The sequence below is a fragment of the Antedon bifida genome, chromosome 11 (genome assembly GCF_963402885.1).
Source record: "Antedon bifida chromosome 11, ecAntBifi1.1, whole genome shotgun sequence".
In the NCBI taxonomy this organism is placed as follows: Eukaryota; Metazoa; Echinodermata; class Crinoidea; order Comatulida; family Antedonidae; genus Antedon; species Antedon bifida.
In genome coordinates, this window is record NC_136236.1 from 13,197,843 (window position 1) to 13,220,215 (window position 22,373).

The 22,373-nt window shown below is 34.3% G+C and overlaps 4 protein-coding genes across 6 annotated transcripts in view; all 4 read left to right on the forward strand.

The window, feature by feature from the left end:
* LOC144855593 (uncharacterized) overlaps positions 1-17,475 on the forward strand; it is a 54,497-nt gene extending 37,022 nt beyond the window's left edge. Inside the window, exon 14 of the mRNA XM_078713496.1 lies at positions 17,461-17,475. The gene's annotated coding sequence lies outside the window, so the exon portion shown is untranslated. The remainder of the gene's footprint in view (positions 1-17,460) is intronic.
* Positions 42-14,557, forward strand: LOC144855586 (RNA helicase Mov10l1-like). Of its 2 annotated transcripts, none has more exons than XM_078713488.1 (22): positions 42-158; positions 623-1,458; positions 1,763-1,903; positions 2,286-2,522; positions 3,526-3,735; positions 4,075-4,189; positions 4,659-4,757; positions 5,183-5,332; positions 5,841-5,932; positions 6,116-6,174; positions 6,411-6,676; positions 7,088-7,199; positions 7,384-7,493; positions 7,801-7,878; positions 8,477-8,698; positions 8,983-9,147; positions 9,328-9,504; positions 9,824-9,973; positions 10,200-10,307; positions 10,420-10,560; positions 10,714-12,216; positions 12,668-14,557. In XM_078713488.1, the coding sequence occupies exons 2-22, from the start codon at positions 680-682 to the stop codon at positions 14,072-14,074; spliced, it is 6,321 nt and encodes a 2,106-aa protein (XP_078569614.1). In that variant the 5' UTR covers positions 42-158; positions 623-679; the 3' UTR covers positions 14,075-14,557. The 2 variants fall into 2 exon arrangements, with proteins under 2 accessions (XP_078569614.1, XP_078569615.1); XM_078713489.1 differs by having other exon boundaries at positions 10,714-12,246; positions 12,668-12,804.
* LOC144855599 (estradiol 17-beta-dehydrogenase 8-like) lies at positions 12,572-17,412 on the forward strand. The gene is made up of 7 exons (XM_078713504.1): positions 12,572-12,575; positions 14,828-14,889; positions 15,427-15,749; positions 16,018-16,199; positions 16,297-16,381; positions 16,777-16,894; positions 17,028-17,412. Exons 2-7 carry the CDS (start codon positions 14,844-14,846, stop codon positions 17,042-17,044), a joined length of 771 nt encoding a protein of 256 aa, XP_078569630.1. The 5' UTR covers positions 12,572-12,575; positions 14,828-14,843; the 3' UTR covers positions 17,045-17,412.
* A 341-nt stretch (positions 17,476-17,816) lies between the features above and the next one.
* On the forward strand, positions 17,817-22,305 carry LOC144855605 (protein UXT-like). Of its 2 annotated transcripts, none has more exons than XM_078713511.1 (6): positions 17,817-17,883; positions 18,275-18,393; positions 19,157-19,238; positions 19,327-19,397; positions 19,677-19,784; positions 20,730-22,305. In XM_078713511.1, the coding sequence occupies exons 2-6, from the start codon at positions 18,284-18,286 to the stop codon at positions 20,854-20,856; spliced, it is 498 nt and encodes a 165-aa protein (XP_078569637.1). In that variant the 5' UTR covers positions 17,817-17,883; positions 18,275-18,283; the 3' UTR covers positions 20,857-22,305. The 2 variants fall into 2 exon arrangements, with proteins under 2 accessions (XP_078569637.1, XP_078569638.1); XM_078713512.1 differs by having other exon boundaries at positions 17,865-17,906.
* Positions 22,306-22,373: the final 68 nt, after the last annotated feature.

Genomic DNA, 22,373 nt, shown 5'->3' on the forward strand with positions numbered 1-22,373 from the left:
ATCATCATGACATCATCGCTGAGAGGTCAAAGGTAAACAAAATAAGTTCAACAAACAACGTGTTGATGTTGCTCGAGCCGAGCCAAACTAAAATTTCAGCTTTTTCATTATTTTGCATTTAAAAGAATGCAAATTTTAAATAGAAAGTCATAATTAATGTAATGTGATCCGTAAAATATTAGTATCAATAGGTATTTAAGCTGGTAATGTGGGATTAATTTACCAGGAGTTTTAATTTAAGTTTAGCTAGAGGAGCCTATAGGCTGGCCCTGGCTAGCTAGAAGTAAGTTTACAAGTAGTAGCCGGGTGCGCTCGTGTTTGCATGCTCCAGTAGCTAGCTAGAGCCAAGGCCTAGGTTAGTGTAGTGTGTGTAGATCAGATTGCTGGGTGGGATGAGTACTGTATTAGGCCTATCTAAATGGATGACTCAAATTGTTATTGTTTATTATTAGTTTTCCACAAATAAACATATATTTTCTTAATATTAAAATTTAAACTACTGTGTCTCATTATCATATAATTGAGGCCTTCAGCAATTTATACCTCAAACTAAAATATGTAGCCTAGTATTACAATATACTACAGAATTGTTTCATTGAAATTATTGGTATTTATTTTACAGACCTTTTTTAGAGAAGTTCATCATTTTTTGTAAGCAGAACAAAACGAAAACCTAACCATGTTTACTGCAATTTACAACACGGTTCAAAGTGCATTATCGTCTGATTCGCCTTTACCCGACAGAGAAGACACTGACGGCAGCCGTAGCGACACAGACCTGCCTTCTTATCCATCATCACAGTGCTCGTACAATGACAGCAGTAGTGAATTTGAAGCAGATGTTGAAGTAAAAAACATTGATGGCAAGGTCACCAAACTGCTAAGTGGGTATGGACTCATCAATGGCGATGTCTATTTCTCATTTGATACAGTTGCTGGTGAATACAGACCAAGTGTGGGAGACTCTGTGTACGCTATCATTTACCGTGATAAAAAAACGTCTGGATGGCGGGCAAAGCGAGTAACATTAGAAGAGAAAGATTGGGGTTATGCAGACTTTCCAGAGGATATGGTTGGTATTATAACAAAAGCCACGAGAATAGAAACTGTTATCAACGACATACTTCAATGTACTCATGACTCAATTGTTCAGGGTTATCGACCTCATCCTGGAGACTGGATTCAAGCGTCTACGCATAAAGACCCGGAGACAGGCAACACTTTGGTAAAAGATGTGCGTCCGCTACGGGAACAGAAGATATATGGTACCATCTCGCACATATATGTTGGTTATGGGTTTATCGATTATAGAACTTATTTTGCGTTTTCGGCTTGTCAGTGCGGGTATATACCCGAGAAAGGTGACAAGGTGATAGCGCTGTGCATTGAGGCAAAGCAGAAACGAGGTAATTGGAGAGCAGTCAGTGTTGAATTAAAACGAGAAAAACAGTTACCAAGGTAAACAAACCAGTAACAGCCATTTATCAGCATTTTTGTATACAATCAACTCTCCCAATACCAGACTCCCTGAAAACTGGAAACTCTCCCAAAACCAGACTTTTCTCAAGAGGTCCAAAATTCATTTTTACCATTAAAAAAACATTCCGAATACCAGACTTTCTGGAAAACCAGACACATTTGGCCAGTCCAAGAGTGTCCAGTATGGGAGAGTTGACTGTATTATGTTTTTGATAACCTGTAAATAAGAGAACTATATATATATATATATATATTGCAAATATTTTGTTGTGCTTATTCCTAGACCTGAAGATCTTATAGTTGGTCCATTGCAGTCAATCAAGACAGATTTAATAAAAGATAAATGTGGCATAATCATCACTGACAAGCTGGACTTTGCTTTAATTGCAAATGGCAAAACTAAACAAATTTACTTCTGGATTCGGTAAGTGTTTATTTTTAGCAGCTTTAACTATTAAAATGTCTGATGTTTACTGTGCTAGTATTGTCAACCACTTCAACCCAATAACCTTGGCAGGGTTCATGAAAATCACAAAACAACACTTGGCCTGTTCCATGGAGATGATATCACAACCCTATCATATATTTTGGTGGTTAATTATTATTATTATTAAACTTTATTTCACATTTCTCCATATACAGTACATATAAAAAGCAAAATATTCAAACTATATATATAAAAATATCATAAAAAAAAAATGGGCAGCTCAAAAAAACAAACTGAAACACTAGGTGCTTAAGTACTTCATCCATGTGGAATAAACTTTTGATCCAATCATACTAGATTGAGATATGTTTTGTTTTAGAAATGTTGGCATTGGATTACAAGTTTTGAAAGGTTTTACCATTTGCAACCTGCATTCAGAGGTCACTATTGACTTTCCTGAAATAAGAAATAATGGAGAAGACAAAACAGAAGGAGAAAAGAAAGAAGACGAGAAGGAGGGAAAAAAAGAAGAAATTAAGACGGAAGAAAAACCATCAAAACAAATATGGATTCTACCAGGACGGGCAATACAGGGCACTATAACCATAAAACCACAGTAAGTGTTCAAATCATCCAAGTGTATTACGAAAAATATTGTAGGGATGTACCATTCTTACATGCACTAGCTATTGTATTATATGGTAAATCAATCAATTCGTTATCAGTCAATATTAATCAGATATTGTACGCACAATGTTGGTAAAATCATTATGAAAAACAACGTCTGTTTGTCAACTTATATCATAAATAATTAATATTCTAAAGAGCCCAACACTTAAAATAACAATCATATTAACTGTATAAGTCTTTTACTTCGGACTTTCTAATGAATTGTTAATTGTTATTGTACGTCCAATGGCAGTAAAATATTTATGAAATACAACACAAGTCAAAAAACATCTGTTTCTCAACTCATATTATAAATAATCAATATTGTAAAGAAACCTAACACTTGTTTTTTCGTCAACGTTTATTTTTATTTCAATATGACATGAATACAGAAACAGTTTACATACTGTAACAGACAACAAATCACTACTGTAGAACTATATTAAGGATCTATAGACAACAAATCACTACTGTAGAACTATATTAAGGATCTATAGACAACAAAGCACTACTGTACAACCATATTGAGGATCTATACTAGAAGAATAAATTATTCTTGTCACGTATAAGACCCTTTTCAAACTAAAATAATATAATTAACTAAGTAAACAGAAAAAGTAAATTGAGACAATAAATCAAATATTGAATAAATGAACACAATAATTACAATAATAAAAAGAAACAGCAGTACAACATTAATTAATAATTATATAAAGAAATTAAGTATTTTTTAGCCGAAAAAACAGTAATAGATTTTAGTTTTTTAAGGTTGTGATTAATGATCATATTAACTGTATAAATCTTTTACTTAGGATTTGTTTCTAAAGAATTGTTTTGTTTCTTTTAATTATGATTTTATTGTTCTCTCTTTGGAGGCATCATTTGAAAACAATTGAATAAGAGTCCTCTGCAGATTGCTAACAATCAAACTATTATTACTGTTGTTATAGAAATTTAGGTAGGTTTCGTGAACTGGTGACCTTTGACTTTGGTAGTTTTCAAATTGGCCGTTACATTTACATGGAAGTAGAAGATGAGAATATGAAACTGATAAGATCACATGGTGGTAACAGAAGCAGAGAAAATTCATTACAGAAATTCAAAGACAGATATTTTAACTCGCAGACAAGTTCAGCCATCTATGGAGTTCGGCCCACCAGGTTGGTAAAGTGTTCTTTGTATTTTTCTTCAGTACTAAAGCTTGGTCTCCACGCAATACAAGACGATGGATGAATCACCCAAACTGCCACTTGTGATTGGCCAACTCACTTGTTTTACGCATACGTCATTGCGTTATGTCCAAGTGGGCTTTTCTAAAGCTCTGTTTACACTATCAAACTTTATGTGACAAAAAATGTGATGTTCCCATATATGGACATGATAATGTCATATCACTACCATATTTGAACACATCACACTTTTTTTGTCAAACTAGTTTGATAGTGTAGACTGAGCTTTATGTATGTATTTGATATATTATCAAACTCCTTTTTTTAAAGAAATTTTAACTGGAACACGCCTGTTAAACTGAAGAGGCATCCAGTTCCAGCAGAGCTTGTCCAGTGTGTGCTGGACAAGAGAGAAGTTGAATCTCTTATCCCACAGCTTCAACAGGTAATGGTTTCATTATTTTCTGTATACATGATTGATATTTTGTGTTTAAACACTTCAACTCAACTTATTAATACTATTTAAAATCCCAGTGGGCTTATTCACCATTCACACTTACACTTCACTAACTTAAGATATAAATTCTCCTATCTAAATGATTACTATACCACTAATTATTTAAATAATCAATGACTTAAAGTGAAACACTTGGTACTTGAGTTAGATATCTCACTTAATTGTGATTGACGAATATGACCAGATCATTCAGAGTTTTGATATTTGTTTAAAAAAAACTACAGTATCAAGATTATTCTTGTGATGTAGAACAGCACCAATACCTTTATCTCCTTAGGGATTGGTTCTAGTCCTGTCAATAACTTTTTATGGATTTTATTGGATGTTAGCTGATAGAGTTTGATTAAAAATTGAATAGACATGAATAATCAATCCTCAATATGGTTTTTTTTTTCAGTCTTTGTGCATCAAGAATTATTTTATAAGATTCTCTGCTTTGCTTCATTTAGAAGAAATTCAGATGGAAATTGAAATTAGAAAGTATGATCTGGAAAGGGTTAGTAGTTTAAATCTGCTGCAAACCGTTGTTGGCAATAGTTGTTTCACAGTTGTTTACAGTAACCATGGATATGTGCATACAGTAATTAAGCAAAGTAGCGCCCTCTATGATATGAGGCTTTATATGTATTCTTTGTCTTATTTTTGGTCTCCTGGCCTAAAGCTCTGTCTACACTATCAAACTAGTGTGACAAAAAAAGTGTAATGTGCCCAAATATGGTAATGATATACCCAAATATGGTAGTGATAGGATATCATCATGTTCATATATGACCACATCACATTTTTTTGTCACAGTTTGATAGTGTAGACAGAGCTTAAAAGTAAACAAGTTTCAGAAAGTCTTGTATTGAGAAAGGTGACTCTATATGTGTATATCTATATCTACAGAAACACTGAACTACAGTTATATTATTTTTTTAGGAAAGCTTAAGAAAACATGGAGAATTCTTATCTCTGTCTGTTAACGGTCTGGCCGAAGGACGGCCATCTGTTCTTGTTGGAGACAAGATCATTCTGACGCCGCTTGATGCTCTACCGCACACTATCACGTACGAGGGATATGTTCATGAGGTACGTCCTTCGTATGTCTTTCTATTTGAGAGAAAGTGTGTTTAAAAATAGATAAATAAAAATATTTATGTGTATTAATTTTTAGAAAGGTAGCCCTAATTTATTTATATGTCAATGTTTAGGGGCTGAAATTGATTAGTTTTAACTATTGTTTAGCCCTTCCCTTGGTATAATTATTATTATTTTTTGTATGTAAATAAAAGAAAGAAAGAAACCAATAAAGTACAAATCTATCCCACAATGTTTGTATATTTACTGCTGGCTGCCGACGGCCTAATCCAAATTTCCTCGGTTTTCAGTTAAGCTTGTTGAAGACTAAGAATTAATACAGTAACATTTTTTTTTTTCCCAGCCAACTCAACCTCGTACAGGATAATGGGTGTTAGAATAGACTCATACAACTTATATATCAGTTCATATACCTTTATTTCTTTCTACCAATAAGTATCATGTTTCTCAGGATGGATGGTAAAATAAGTTGATACATGACCTCCGTTTGTGTGTTTAGGTTCATGGAGAGGAGGTACTATTGAAATTCCATCCGTCTTTTCATGAAGATTATATGGCTGAAGAGTACCACGTAACCTTTACATTTAGCAAGTAAGTTAAATTATAAGCGTGGTTTGATGATCATGGCACTTATCCTGCTTGTTTGAATTCTGGGTTCATATGCATTACTCACCCTTTTTTATAGTGGTAAAAAAGACACAGTTTAACCCATATTGATTCTAGTGCAAGTGATATTTGTTTAGTTAATATTGTTTATTTTATTACATTTTACAGAACAGTGCTTCAACGATGTCACCAAGCAGCAGACATGGCTGAAAATATTGGTAATAGAAGTAAGTCTAAAAAATACTTAAATAAATAAACAACTATATCTCAATATATGAGTTATAAAATAACAATGTTGTGTAGTACTGGTGCTGGATCTTGGAGAAAAATAAACTAAATAACAAAATCCTAAATCAAAATAAAAGAAAAAAATATGTCACAAAGAAATCCTTCAGAAAACACCATTTATTTGTTATGATATGCATGATCCCAAAATGCTATATTATTTATTTTCTCCTTTCAGTTCTTTTTCCATCTTGGAAGAACATTGAAGTGAAACCTCCACAAGTTAGCATAACATTCCCAGAGTCAAGACAGCCTGTTAAAGCAACTTTCAGACAACCAGTGGTTGCGACACGTGTTGCATCTCCAGCAGCTAGGCCTAGGAGGAGAGGAGTAACATCGAATCAGAGTTACCTACCTAGGCACTCATCATCTGCTGGTTGCCAATTTGTTATTCCAAAGTTTTCTACAAGTTCGCCACCTAGGAGCAAACAGAAGGGAGAAAAAGTAAGTGGTTGTCTAAAGCTCTGTCTACACTATCAAACTAGTTTGACAAAAAAGTGTGCCCAAATATGATAATGATATGCCCAAATATGGTAGTGATATGACATTGTCATGTCCATATATGGGCACATCACAATTTTGTTGTCACATAAATTTTGATAGTGTAGAAAGAGCTTAACAATATATCATCATATTTGCATTGTTTTCTTCATCATTGTTGTCATCATATTGAAAAATTCATAGACTTCTTGCTCTGAGACATAAATTGCAATGTGGTGTAATAAGTGCTAGTCTTAGCCAATATTTATCATTTTTTTAAAACTTGTTGTACTTCATTGAAATTAAAAAGTAAAAACACTTTTTTATTGAATGCTACTTTCTAAAGTAATGTTTATACCATTTGTTTATGTTTAGCTTGTTGGTGAATATTTTGATAAGAAACTAAATCCAAGACAGAAGATTGCAGTCTTCAGAATTCTCCAAGGACAAGCCCGACCAACACCTTACATTTTATTTGGACCACCAGGTCAGAGCTCATATTTACAGTAGTTCACTAATCAGCAGAAGAGCAATATATAGCTTTACATCTAGTATTAGTTTTCATTGTAACCAAGGGATGTGTATAATTTGCATACATCTTGGGTTATAGTTGACCCTTGACCTTTAACATAGCCAGTAATATTTGTATACTATAAAATGCTTTATTGTAGGAACTGGTAAAACAGTAACAGTTGTGGAGTCTATCTTACAAGTACATAAACATGTGCGCAGTAGTCGAATCCTAGCATGTACACCGTCCAATAGCGCTGCAGATCTTCTGGTGAGTAAATACTCTTAGGTCATGGGTCATATTTTTTTATATTAAATCATACAAACACTATTACAACCTACAAAGTGTTTTAAAAGTAAACGTTGTACACAGTATTGTATATAATCTTTTTCTTGATATTGTGGTAAGTGTACCTCGTAAGCACTGTCCACACTATCAAACTAGTTTGACAAAAGGTGTGATGTGCCCAATAATGATGTCATCATGTGCATATATGGGCACATCATATTTTTTTGTCACATAGAGTTTGATAGTGTAGACAGAGCTTTATTGAATGAAGCACCTTTCTTTATAATAGACAAGTCGACTTTCAGGGAGTGGCAGAGTTAAGCAGAATGACTTAGTAAGGTTGAACTCATTTAGAAGATTGGAAGATGTAAGTAGTTCATCTTTTAATTCAATCAACTTTGTTAAACGATCACTTTCAATGTTATTTTATTATGACAAACCCTTCCTTTCCACTCTAATGTAACTTTGCTAGCCGTAACAATATGACAAGGGAGACTCACTCGGCACAATTACAACCCACCCCAACTTCAAAATCTGCCACTGTATTACACCTTATCTCCTGGAGTGTGCATTATACAGTTGCACTTGAAGTTGAGTAGTGGACCTTGTTGTTTTTGGAAAACTTGTGTTTATTTGGAAACTTGCTTGAATTTGTCATGATGTATTTCACAAAGTAACAGACGTCAATGTAACACACACAGCTTGTTTGGTTGTTATTTATTTGGTCTTTTAAGACTGTTAAAACTTGTTATTTTGTTTGATGTTTTTATCTGTGTCTATTTTACTTGTTATCAATCAATCTTTATTTTCCATCATAACAAACATAAAATACAAATGTTATGTTATATATGTGTTCACTCCTATGCCAGAATTGGCTGGTCTTGTAAACAAGAGTGTAATTAAATAAATAAATACAAAAATTAAATCGTTAATGAGGATGTGTTTTATATTTCTTAAAACTCCAGAATATCGATGATGACATCAGACATTACTGTACTGATGGCCAGCAACTTGAAGTCGTTGCTCACCACCGAATCATTGTCTGCACATGCTCGTCTGCCGGCATGTTCTTCCAACTCAAATTACGTCCAGGCCATTTTACTCATATTTATATTGATGAAGCAGGGCAAGCTATGGAGCCTGAATGTCTGATACCAGTTGCCTTGGCGACAGGAGATGATTCACAAGTATTTTGATTTTTTCACAATTTCAATTGAATTCTTAAAAAAGTTGTTTTACTTTATAAATTTTTTTTTGTGTGTTTATAACGAATTATAATAAAACTCCAGTTTTACCACAAAATCAGAAACAAAAACAGAAAGTTTAGAGTCTTTTATATCATATTGATATACTATTATATATACTGAATACTGAAAAGCTTTATTTGTCCATTATCATAAATGAATAACAATAGAAATTCTTCTTAAAGATTGGTAAATATTAGTAAAAAATCACTTTTTTTGTATTTTAGATCATTCTTGCTGGAGATCCCATGCAGCTTGGACCTGTGCTGCAAAGTAGGCAGTCACTGAAGCTAGGATTGAACCAATCACTATTAGAACGCTTAATGAAACGACCGGTATACTTGCGTGACGAGAAGAAATTTCGTGACCATGGTAGCTACGATCCACTTTTGGTGAATGAATTTTTTTTATATTGGTAAACAATCATTAGCTGAATGAAAATGAGATGACAAATAAATTGTAAAAAGTGTTGATTGAAAAGTTTTAACTTTTCAATCAACACTTTTTACAATTTATGAGCATCTCATGGAAACCAGCGCAATATAAGATTTCCTTATTCTTTTATATGTCAGGTTACAAAGCTAGTCGATAATTATCGATCACATGAGTGTGTACTGCACATACCGTCACATCTGTTCTATCATAATGAGCTTGTTGTGAAAGCTGATGAGTCAATCCGTAACAGATTCAAATCGTGGGAACAACTGCCAAGCAAACATAACTTTCCGATAATTTTTCATGGAATTCAGGTAAATTTGACAAATTTTCCCTTAAGCTCTGTTTACACTATCAAACTTTGTGACAAAAAAATGATGATGTCTTATCACTAACATATTTGGACATATCACTACCATATTTGGGCACATCACACTTTTTTTGTCAAACTAGTTTTATAGTGTAGACACAGCTTTAGAGAACAATATTCTTAGAGAGCTTGCCGTAACAAGGGAGTCTTTTAGATGGCTATTGAAGAAAACTTCTATAAAGCACTTAAAAATGTCTCTCAAGGGTCTAAGAACAACCATTTGTGAGCATGAATTTGTTATATATTGCCTTAAATTTCTGTAGGGTGAGGAACTTCAAGAGGGTAACAGTCCATCGTGGTTCAATGCTGCAGAAGCAGTTCAAACACTCAAGTATGTGCAAGCCTTATTACAACACTCTGAGCAGACCGTTGAAGCACAGGACTGTGGCATCATTACACCATACAGGAAACAGGTGAGAACAAGTTTTTGTTATTTTTTTACTTCGTTCTTAAAAACTAACAAGTTTGACAAAGAGGCATTGGAAGAGTGACTTATTAATTAGAGATAATTTTGTGGAATTTGTCACTACTAGATTCTTGGGATTCTTGGAATATATAGTAAAGTATTTGTCTTATAATAATTGAGGGTTTGCTCCTCTATATCTGTATAATGTATTGGCAACTCTTCCTTTCCTTCAGGTTGAAAAAATAAGACTTTTACTAACAAGCGTAGGAATTGACGACATCAAAGTAGGCTCTGTGGAGGAGTTCCAAGGACAAGAAAAACCAGTCATTATCATTTCAACTGTAAGTTGACATTGTGCATCAATGAAGTCTAATATCCAAATAATACAAAATAATTTATTTCAATCATTTTAGAAATATTGTTATAAGCATTAATTTTGTTTGTTTTTATTAGGTTCGATCTGGTGAAGATTATATTGGATTTGACCTTCGACACAAGCTTGGTTTTCTTAGCAACCCAAAGCGTTTCAATGTCTCTGTGACCCGTGCCCAAGCTCTTTTGGTTATAGTAGGGAATCCACATGTCTTGGCAAAGGTCTGTCATTTTCAAGCTTTTCTTAACTATAGAATGTTGGTTCAAATTTTATTTAGGAATAAACAATTTAAACATTGTAAACAACACAACTTGATAAATTACAGAGTGTTTCTATTTTTTAACAATTTGAATGTAATTATATTTTGTTACTAGGATCCAAAGTGGTTGGCAATGTTGACTTATTGCATTAAGAACGATGCTTATGTTGGATGTCAGCTACCAGACCTTGAAGGACGAGATGAAATGGAACTTATCAAACTTGAACAATCTTTCTATGACATGCCGCAACCAGAGGAGTCGGTAGAGAAACAAGAAGAGTTGGAAAAAAGTGATGGAATATTTGTTCCGCAATCAGAGGAGTCAGTAGCGAAACTAGAAAAGATGGAGAAAAGTGATGGAATACTTGTTCCGCAACCAGAGGGGTCAGTAGTGAAACTAGAAAAAGTGGGGAAAAGTGATGGAATACTTGTTCCGCAACCAGAGGAATCAGTAACGAAACTAGAAAAAGTGGAAAAAAGTGATGGAATACTTGTTCCGCAACCAGAGGAATCAGTAGCGAAACTAGAAAAAGTAGAGAAAAGTGATGGAATACTTGTTCCGCAATCAGAGGAGTCAGTAGCGAAACTAGAAAAGATGGAGAAAAGTGATGGAATACTTGTTCCGCAACCAGAGGGGTCAGTAGTGAAACTAGAAAAAGTGGGGAAAAGTGATGGAATACTTGTTCCGCAACCAGAGGAATCAGTAACGAAACTAGAAAAAGTGGAAAAAAGTGATGGAATACTTGTTCCGCAACCAGAGGAATCAGTAGCGAAACTAGAAAAAGTAGAGAAAAGTGATGGAATACTTGTTCCGCAACCAGAGGAATCAGTAGCGAAACTAGAAAAAGTAGAGAAAAGTGATGGAATACTTGTGCCGCAACCAGAGGAATCAGTAGCGAAACTAGAAAAAGTGGAGAAAAGTGATGGAATACTTGTGCCGCAACCAGAGGAATCAGTAGCGAAACTAGAAAAAGTGGAGAAAAGTGATGAAATACTTGTGCCGCAACCAGAGAAATCAGTAGCGAAACTAGAAAAAGTGGAGAAAAGTGATGGAATACTTGTGCCGCAACCAGAGAAATCAGTAGCGAAACTAGAAAAGGTGGAGAAAAGTGATGGAATACTTGAAGTTGGCGAGTTGAAAGTAGAAATGTCACAAACCAATGGGGATTTGACACAATTAGAAAGTAAAATGTCACAAAATGAAGATGATATCAAAATTTCACACCAGAGTTTGTCAAACTTTTTGAAGGATTTAGGAATAATTGAAAACAGTTCTGAAACTACTGTAACTGAAACTTTGATTGATATTTCCACGGAAGAAACTGGAAAAACTACAAAGGATAATATAAAAGATAGTCATTCTGGAAAGCACCACCACCTTAATTCAGAACCCATACCAAGCTCTTCCAACACTTCAGATGAACTTGATACCGAGAAAGAAAAGCAATCTGATGTCCTTTTTGTTGGCAATATTAATGTATCAGATCAGAAAGTTGCTAGAGATGTCGTTGCTTCAGAAGGTCAGGTAAATGGACAACACAAGGAAATAGTGACAGGAGATGAAAAGAGCCAAATGACACCAAAGTCTGCATCAACAGTGCAAGGTTTTAAGCTGGAGGTTGGTTCATGAGGAATCTAATAATGAATGGTTTGTTTTCACATCATTGACTAACAACACTAACAGACATCATATTTTACTTGTTCTATTAACTCCAACAATAATAGGGAGCTTACAATTTGCGACAACCTTCAAAGAAATACGTTTTTATTTATTTTGCAAATGCTCGGGCATTAGGACATGCTTCATGGAGACTAGGCAATGACTAACAACACAATAATGGATAGGTCTTTGCAAATCGAAAGCTTCTTATTATGAAAACCTGCAATTATAAATGAAAATCATTTTAAATTGCATTTAACTTTAGTTTAATCCATTCAATGATTACTGATATATAATTTGCACAGTTGCACTGTTTTAATAAATATTGCTTTTAATTGTCTGCCATTATTTCTAACATAACAACAAATGTTTCCACAATGCAAATAACTTCTTCTTCATTCTTTAATAGGGTGTCGATGTGCAGGGCTGGAAGAAAATCAAAATAGAGTCCAATAGTTCTGCTTGTTGCATGACTGATGGTTTTGATGCAGTAGACAAGCAAGTTGGAAGGCCGGTGACGAATGTTGATGGTGGTAATGAAGAAGCTTATGATAGTAAATCTGTAGAACTTAACCACCACAAAGTATGTGATGCTCCGATAACCACTGAGCATGTTGAAGCTGAACAACAGATCAAAGAGTATATGACTACCACATTGCGTGCTCAGACAAGAAATTTAATGTCTTTTGCAAATGATCCAGACATCATCACACCTGCTGCAGGCAATCATGTTGAGACAAGGGACTTGATTTATTTTGAAAATGTATCTGCTAAAGCTGTTGTCACTGATGTAAAAAGCATCATAGGTGACACGGATGGAAGTTCTGTTGACCATCTTCAGGTTTCTGTTGACCCTCTTTTGGTTTCTGTTGACCCTCTTTTGTTTCCATTAATTAAAATTCCTCAGTTAGATGACCGATCCTCTGATGTCAGAATTTGCAGCGATACTTCAATTCAAAATTGGATCACGGACAAAAAATCTGATGAATTAAGTTCCAGCAAAATTAATCTTTGTTCAACTGATGATTCTGGTAGTGTTTACCTTGGCAACAACAAAGAAACAACTGAAAGTTGTGTGAAGGAAGATTTAAAAGAACTTGTCTACTTTACTTCGACCCCACTTTTTCCAAAATCTACAGAAAATTTGCTTGGATTTGAAGATGAAAGAGATAATGGCATGTTTTGTGATTCAGAAAACAATATCAATGCAAATGAAGTTGATGTAATTTGTGATTTAGACCAATCCTGTAATGCTTGCAGTTATGATTCTAGCTTACAGTTGTCCGACATCCAATATACCGATTCTTCTTCTTCTTCTCAACAACAGACCAAGGAGATCTCAACCGCTGTTGGTGATCTCCATCTAAGTGTTGAGACATCTTGTAGCACCTCTGAAACTAACACCAGTACCAGCATAGAATGCTCGTTATTACCTCCAAGTTCCTTTGTTTGTGCTGCTGTTTGGCCAAACTCCGACATGAGAAGATTGTCCGATAAGAATGATCACCTTTACATAGATGAACAAAATAACCAGTTTTCTAATACCAATGATACACCTTTATCTGGTGGAAGAGAGGTTGAGGAGGAATGTTCAAGAAAACAATTCATTGAAATGATAAAAGACGAAACGACGACAGTACCAATTTGTAATGAAAATGATGATTTGCCAGATTTGGAATGTTTGCTTACAGAAAGAGAAAATGTACCTGAAGATTTTTGCTTGCATGATGATGATGGACCACCTCCGCTAATTGATCTGGAGTTAGAAGATGACGACGGCCCACCTCCTCTGCTCTGGGTGAATGATATATCTTGAATGATGAGACGCCCATCTCTCCTGAGTCCTGTTCTATATGTGTGATAAAGATAAACATTCCACAGTGATGCAATCCCTAAAATGTTATGTGTTGTTTTCCTTTTGGAAGTTTAAAACAAGTTTGGAAGAATTTATTTAAAAAAATATTTTCATTTTCAGTTACTTACTGGCAGCTGGTTTATCTATAAAAAATAATACAGTATTTTCTATTTTTTGTTCAAGAACTATGAGTTGGTTCAATTGTTGAAATACAAAGCTTAATGTATCCTGTAAAACATATTTTATGTCACCTGCATGTTTTAGAAACTTTGAAAAAAAAGAAGATAAAGCATATAAATGAAGTATTGGACAATTTTAATACTGTATGTACATGTGTGCTAAAAATTAATGGAAAAAAATCCACTTTATGTATTTGTTCTGTTTACCTTGAATGTGTTCTCCATGTATAGCAAAAGTTTAATAAAATAGTTATATTGTTTTCAATCATTGTTTAAATAGAGTCCTAAAAATAATACTGTTTTGACACAATTTTCACAGGAAGCATGTTTTAAGTGGTTACATTTAAAAACACCCTCTAAAAACAGTATAATAACAACAAAAACATTTAATAACAAAAAAATAGTTGCATAACATTTGAATAAGATCCCCAGACAAGAGAGGGCGTTTTCAAATGTTTTAGTTTAGCGCACTCTCTTATTTGGCGCTGTCATCTTTTGAAGTCACGTTTTCCCCCCCACGTGTTCACGCTGCTGCTGCGCACTACACAAAAATGGCCGTTAGTCAACAACTTGCCGGTAGATTGGCACTTGTTACTGGTAAGCAACAATGCATTTATTTAAAATATTATGAGATGTGACCTTATCATTAGTTAGCAATGACAAATATTTGTATATATTATAATTATAATAATATAAAAACGAAGGTAAGGCCTGCTAGGCTAGGTCTTGCCAAAAAATGCTTCAGGCTAGGGCCTAACTAGCTAGGCCATCAGCAGGCCTGGTGGTCACGCGAGGTTTCCTAGCCAGTTAGTATGCTAGGCAGGCTAGCACCACAGTATGGTGCTTTTCCTAGCTAGGCCCCTAGCTAGCTACCACCAGTACTGTAGGTTAGATAGTAGATGGTTAGCTCTCGCATAGCTTACAAGTTACAGTTTGGTCTAAAATTGTACAATAAAGTAATAAATTAAATTACAAATTCAATATAATTATTAATTGGCAGTTGAGTTGGATTCCATGTCGCATTTTATTTTTTTGGTCGTGATAAAATCAACTTCCTTCCAGTGTTCTGTATGGACCACTGGTTGCTACAATAAACAATGGCTATTGCTAAATTTCTTCTCATTTGCTTTGCAGGTGGTGGTAGAGGAATAGGCAAATCAATTTGTGAACTATTTGCCAGAAATGGGGCAAGCGTTGTAGTAGCAGACATCAGTATTGATAACGCTTCAAATGTAGCCAATAACCTGGCAACAGATTCAGGAAAAGACGTCAAGCATCACAGTTACAAAGTAGATGTTGGTGATGCACATTCTGTAAAACAAATGGTGAAAGAGGCTAGGGAATTATACAGCCGTGCACCGTGTATTGCAGTTAACTCAGCTGGAATTACGAAAGACGGCTTTATGGTGGCTATGGAAGAGTCTAGCTTTGATGATGTCATAAGGGTAAACCTAAAGGTATGATGAACCAACTATAATTTCATAAAGTTAAAACATCAACCAGATAGTTGAGGGTTAAAGTAGTAGTCAGGGTGGTTGTATATTTATGATATGGAAACTAGAAGTTTATCTTGTTTTGACTCTCAATTGTTCTATGGCATCTGTAGTTATAGAACTAGAGATGTCTTGCTACAGGGGCCTATGTCACCTGTCGCCAACAGAGCCTATAGTAGTAAGAAACTCATAACTACCTGTAGTATAGTAAATTATACTTGCTTTGTTTCAGGGAACGTATCTTGTAACTCAAGCAGTCAGCTACGCAATGTTAGACGACGGTATTCAGAATGGATCAATAATAAACCTTGGCAGTATCGCAGGGAAGGTTGGCAATATAGGACAATGTAACTACGCCGCATCAAAGGCCGGAGTTGAAGGACTTACAAAAACAGCGGCCAAGGAACTTGCAATGTAATACTTTATCCCTTCACTATTAAAATAAATAAATTTTTCCTGTAAAATAATACAGGTAAACTGTAATTATAGTTTTATATTTTCATCTCTGCAGGCATGGAATTCGTTGTAATACAGTTCTACCTGGGTTTATACGTACACCAATGACGGAAACAGTACCAGAAAAAGTGATATCAATGGTTAGCATCATCTCTATGTATTCATATGTTTAGGCTTTAAACTAAATCTAAACAAGGCCATGTGTGCAAATTTGAGTTAATGTTTACCGACCAACCGACATAGTGAACTATAGAGTCGTGTTGCACGCGATTAAAAACTCCACAATTCTGTATTACATATGGGCTGTCTAGTACACAGCTCACAATATTCAACCAACTATTAAAGCAATATCTTGGGGCCATTCTATCGTCGCCACCAAATAGCCTTTCTTCATCAGTACTTCTATGAATTTGGTTTTGGAGCAGGAACGCTATTAGGCCAAACCCAGCACTGGTTTGATTTTTCAGATTCAGTATGTTTTTCTGCTTCACTACATACAGTATATAGGTATAACACTTGTACTTTGTTATAACAGATGAAAAAGTTGATACCAGCTGGTCGAGCGGGAGAACCCGAAGAGGTTGCTGAAGCCTGCCTCTTTTTAGCATCAAACCAGAGTAGTTATATTACAGGCACAACTATTGAAGTAACAGGTCAGTATTGATACCATAACCAAATATGTAAGGGAACAAATATACAGTATTGTGTTTATGTACCTTCATTGTACCTCTATAATGAGCTATGTTTGTAACATGTTGTTTATTCATTTACTTGCTATTTTCACAGGAGGCCTATTTGCATGATAAGAAAAATGAAGAACAGAATACGTCTTATGGAATAACAAAATGATCCTACAATGTGGAGTGAACAGAAAGTGACACGGACAAATAATATATATTTAATAAAATTATTTTGAAAATATATTGTCATTCTTCTTCTCTCATCCGAAATATATATCATCTAAAATAAATTATATTTAATGAAAGAAATTTGTATAAGATACAGTATATATTTTTGGTCTTTAAAATGGTTTCATTCATAATTAAATATTAATATTTAAATTATACTTTGTTCATTTTAAGATTGTATTCTTATAATATGTTGTTCCTCCTTTGTGTTCTGTCAGATGGCCACCTGTTTTATCGATCTTCAATTTCTTTGCACAAAGTTCACATTCATAAGCTTTTGTCCATGTATATTATCATGTGCATTTAATTTGTAATTAAAATAAAACTGAATTTATTTGCACACTCATGTCATTTAATGGTTTCTTTTTAGTGTTTACTACTCCGCTAGCATATGAGATGAGATACTTCAAAATTCATATTTTGTTCGGTATCCTGTATGTACCATCATATGTGCATTTAATTAAATACAGTAATTTAGATACCCAATACGTATGAAGTTGATCCCACAATACTCAGAAACGAATGCTGCCTCTCCTGAATGCACTCTCAAATGCGTTTTACTTTAGCAAAATCCATTCTTTATTTTTTTTTTAATATTTTAAAAGAGAAAATAGTATGCATGTTAATTTATGTCGAAACTGGCGTCCCATATTTTTTGAAAGCGCGCCCCCAAGTTACAAAGATGAAAGGGGAATTTCCCTTTCTCCCTCGTGTGACGACGAAGTAAACAATCGGTAAGATTAATTTGTCAATACAGGTAATAATAATAATTTAAGTACAGTAAACTATGAACAACTCCTTTGCCATAATATCCGTGTATTATTGTTTGATACTCCTCCTCGTTAGCTAGGCTCTACTGCAGCGAGCCGAAATAGACATATTTTAGCCTCTATCTAGTTAGGCCCTCAATAGGAGACCTCTGTCTGGCCTGGCACGATGATGCATGTGGCCTGGCGGGCTATATACTGTTTTAGTACTAGGCCTACTACATACAGGCCTAAATTAAGACACCTGTCGTACTGTGCGTGTTTCAGCAGCCTACACAAAGGTATGCTACAGTATGGAGGAGTAAGTCTTATTCGGACATGACATTTAAGATTTATAGAATTCACTTTTAAAATGTAGGAATAATCAATGATGGCAGATGAGGGCGATGCGTCATCAGCAATGCAAATGCCAGCTGTGTCACAGAAAGTTTTTGAGTACGAACACTTTGTGAATGAGGTGTTGAGAAAAGATTTACAGTAAGTAACCTTAAAGATGTATTGTCCCTTGCAACAACAAAAAAATGAATGTCAAAGTATTCTAAATTTAAATTGGCCATATCAAAGTAATAATAAAGTTATTCACTTTAAGTCGAAAATTCGAGCCAAAAACAACAAGTTTACATAATTAACAGGTAAATTAATTTAATTACATTTCTTCTGGAAAATCATCGCGAGCGAAAGTAAACAAAGATTTCAAACAACGAGTATGCATTATGCATGATGCTAATTAGGATTGTTTACAACTCGTCACAGTTGAGAAGGTGTTTTCACACAAATCTCGAGGAATTTTTTTTTGATTATGCATACAGAGTAGCCAAACAAGCGTGTTGCATTATGAGATATGTTTTGATCGAAAACTTTGACTGGAAGTCAAAGTTATTTTTTGAACAAAAAAAACGTCTGTATTTCAGTAAAATGATTTTTTTTTTACTAGTTTTTGGTGAAAGTTAATAACCATTATGATACTTCAAAATGACCCACTTTTTTTTCGAAATATTAAAAAAAAAATTTTTTTGGAATTAGTCAAAGGGACAATACATCTTTAAGGGATGGGGTTGGCATTTTGAAATTTGGGAGAGGCGATAATAGTTTTTTTTTTATAAATTTTACGACGATGTTGAAAGTATGTAGACTGTATTGCATTTTTACCATTTGTTTATGAAGTAAATAAATATAAATTCTTAAGTTATTTAAGAATTATTTTATGTAATTATTTAAATCGTTTTTCAACAATTCACAGAAAAGTGTTGGAAAATAGGGAAGGCCTGTTTACTCAAGTAGCCCAGTATCTACAACTGAAGACAGTCATTGAAAAAATCAAGGTAAATTCAAACAAAAAGAAGTTGTACATTTTACGGTACCAAAATGAGGTATTTTAACAACAATTCTGTGCTTATACTTTTTTTTCAGGACAATGTGTCTGATTCTGACTTAAAAACCCAGGTGGATTTAGGATGCAATTTTTATGTTCAAGCTAAAGTGTAAGTTTTGTTTCTGTGTCAACAATTATTTTGGCAACATTACTTTACCATATTCATGTTCAATATTGAAAACTGTACCCTTACACTGAACACACCGGTCACTCTATAATAATATAGTTGTATACCATACTATTTTTCCTAACTTCTGTATCTACAGTTCCACGATACAGCACCACATGTTTATCTCATGTGATCCTGTATCACGGAATTTGCCTATGATACTTGATAAATAATGCTATCATAGTCTATATTGTGTAATGTGTATATTGTTAACTACAGACCTGATGCTTCAAAGATCTTTGTTAATGTTGGATTTGGATTCTTTGTGGAGTTCACTCATCAAGAAGCATTGACATTTATTGAAGAAAAAGTTAACCAACTTAACAAGTAAGTCGATATTGAGTATTCACCATCAGTAGGCCTACCATAACCCTGGGTATATTCTAGAAGGTTCCTGGATATATTATAGAAGGTCCCTGGATATATTATAGAAGGTTCCTAGATATATTATAGAAGGTTCCTGGATATATTATAGAAGGTCCCTGGATATGTTATAGAAGGTTCCTGGATATATTATAGAAGGTTCCTAGATATATTATAGAAGGTTCCTAGATATATTATAGAAGGTTCCTGGATATATTATAGAAGGTTCCTGGATATATTATAGAAGGTCCCTGGATATATTCTAGAAAGTTCCTGGATATATTATAGAAGGTTCCTGGATATGTTATAGAAGGTTCCTGGATATATTATAGAAGGTTCCTGGATATATTATAGAAGGTCCCTGGATATATTATAGAAGGTCCCTGGATATATTATAGAAGGTTCCTGGATATATTATAGAAGGTTCCTAGATATATTAAAGAAGGTTCCTGGATATATTATAGAAGGTCCCTGGATATATTATAGAAGGTCCGTGGATATATTATAGAAGGTGCCTGGATATATTATAAAAGGTTCCTGGATATATTATAAAAGGTTCCTGGATATATTATAGAAGGTCCGTGGATATATTATAGAAGGTTCCTGGATATATTATAGAAGGTTCCTGGATATATTATAGAAGGTTTCTGGATATACCATATAAGCCCCTGGATATACCATATAAGCCCCCCAGGATAATAAGTCCCTCGATATACACCGCAGAAGTCCCCTCGATATACATATATTAAAACGGTGTGTTAGATATTTCAAACGAGGCCTTCTTATATCAAAACTAACCTACAGTTTGAAAACAAAAATAAAATTGAGAAGTTTCTCACATCCTATATAGTAGATAGATACACAACACGTTGTAGTGCAATGTCTGCACAAGGTAATTTTTTCCCTCAGAACATGTGACCAACTCACCAAAGACTCTGCGAAAATTAAAGCTAATATAAAACTGGTGTATGAAGCATTAAAGGAACTGCAACACATCACTGACAGAAAAGACGCTGAAAGAACTGTTGTGTTTTGAAAACAGCCATTTTAAATTGTCCGAAATCAAAGAATAATTTATTTTATGTATGGTGACATGCATAAGTACTAGCATTTTCACTTTCAATGAAGATAAGAGGAAATAGACTGGGTCGTCGGACTCTTTTATCAATCCATCATGGGCTTGGTTTTATTTATTTATTTATTTATTTTTCCATTTCTTTTATTGGTTCAACTGAGTTTCGATTGACATAACTTGGAGGTGTAATCTGGTTGGCATTTATCAATGATTTGTTAGACTTGTTTGTTCAAGATAGGCTCTGACCTGAGTGGGGATAATGGTAGGTCTATATATAGTCATACCGTATGCGATCGATAGTCGGTGAATCTTACTAAACAGTTGTCCGTTTACGAAAATGCTTACTTATGCTTTACTGTCATGCAATGACTGACTACGACAATTATTTCCATTAAAAGTGACGTAAGCGCGCCGCAAATAATTTGACAAATCACGACGCGATAAATCATACAAACTCTCGCTTGTGATTGATCAACTCGCGTAGTACGTCGTTGCGTAATTGCGTCCAGATGAGAAACACGCTTTACGTGTACGTATTTGCGGTAATTGTATCCTACTGGAACTAGTTTATTGGTAGACCTACGAACGCCATTTTTTCTGCAAAGTATGTTGATTACTTTGGTTCTACTTCCCGTCTCAGACGTGTCTATTCCATATTTTGATTATCAACAATAACGTAAGAACATGTCCGTAAATGGAACATTTAACAATATTCATGCATTTAAAAATCCGCAAATCAAAATTTAAAAAAAAATCAAACAAATTCAAAAACTTTTATTGTCAAATATTCATAAAAAAATAAAAATTTGAAATTTGATGTTTGACATACTACTAAACACAATGAGCAGTTGAGATCCGTCGCTTGTGATTGGTCAAATTACTTTCTGTGCGTCACAGAGAGTGGGAACTATTTATTATTATAGATTATGATTAACATTGTTGCGAAATGTAATCATGATAATTTCTATGTAAGTAAATAACGCCTCCATGTCATGTCAATATAGCATTTGTAGACTGGCAACAATCTTTTAAAAGTTTGTAAACCTAACAAAAGATAAAAACACATTAGGCATGGCAACCGAAAGTTATTACGTGATTCAATATTGACAAATCATATTTTTTAAGTTTTTCAAACTGATATTGCCCAAGAGAATACGGAAGTTTACTAACGGAACCGGCGAAAATTAAGCTTGGTTCCCACTAGGACGCAACGCAAGTCATGACCTATCCCGCACTGATTGGCCAAATGTCTTGCGTTGCTCTTATGTCATTTCGTTCCGTCCTAGTGTGAACCAATCTTAAGCGATTTATTACAAATACTGTACTCAATATATTTGTTGTTCTTATTGTACATTTTGATCCTGAAAACCGTGTCAAACATGACTAGTATATTAAAGATAGAATATATAGCACTTGTTGTATCTGATATTTTTACTATATCAGTTTGGGTGTGTAGGACCAATCAATTCTATCGCCGC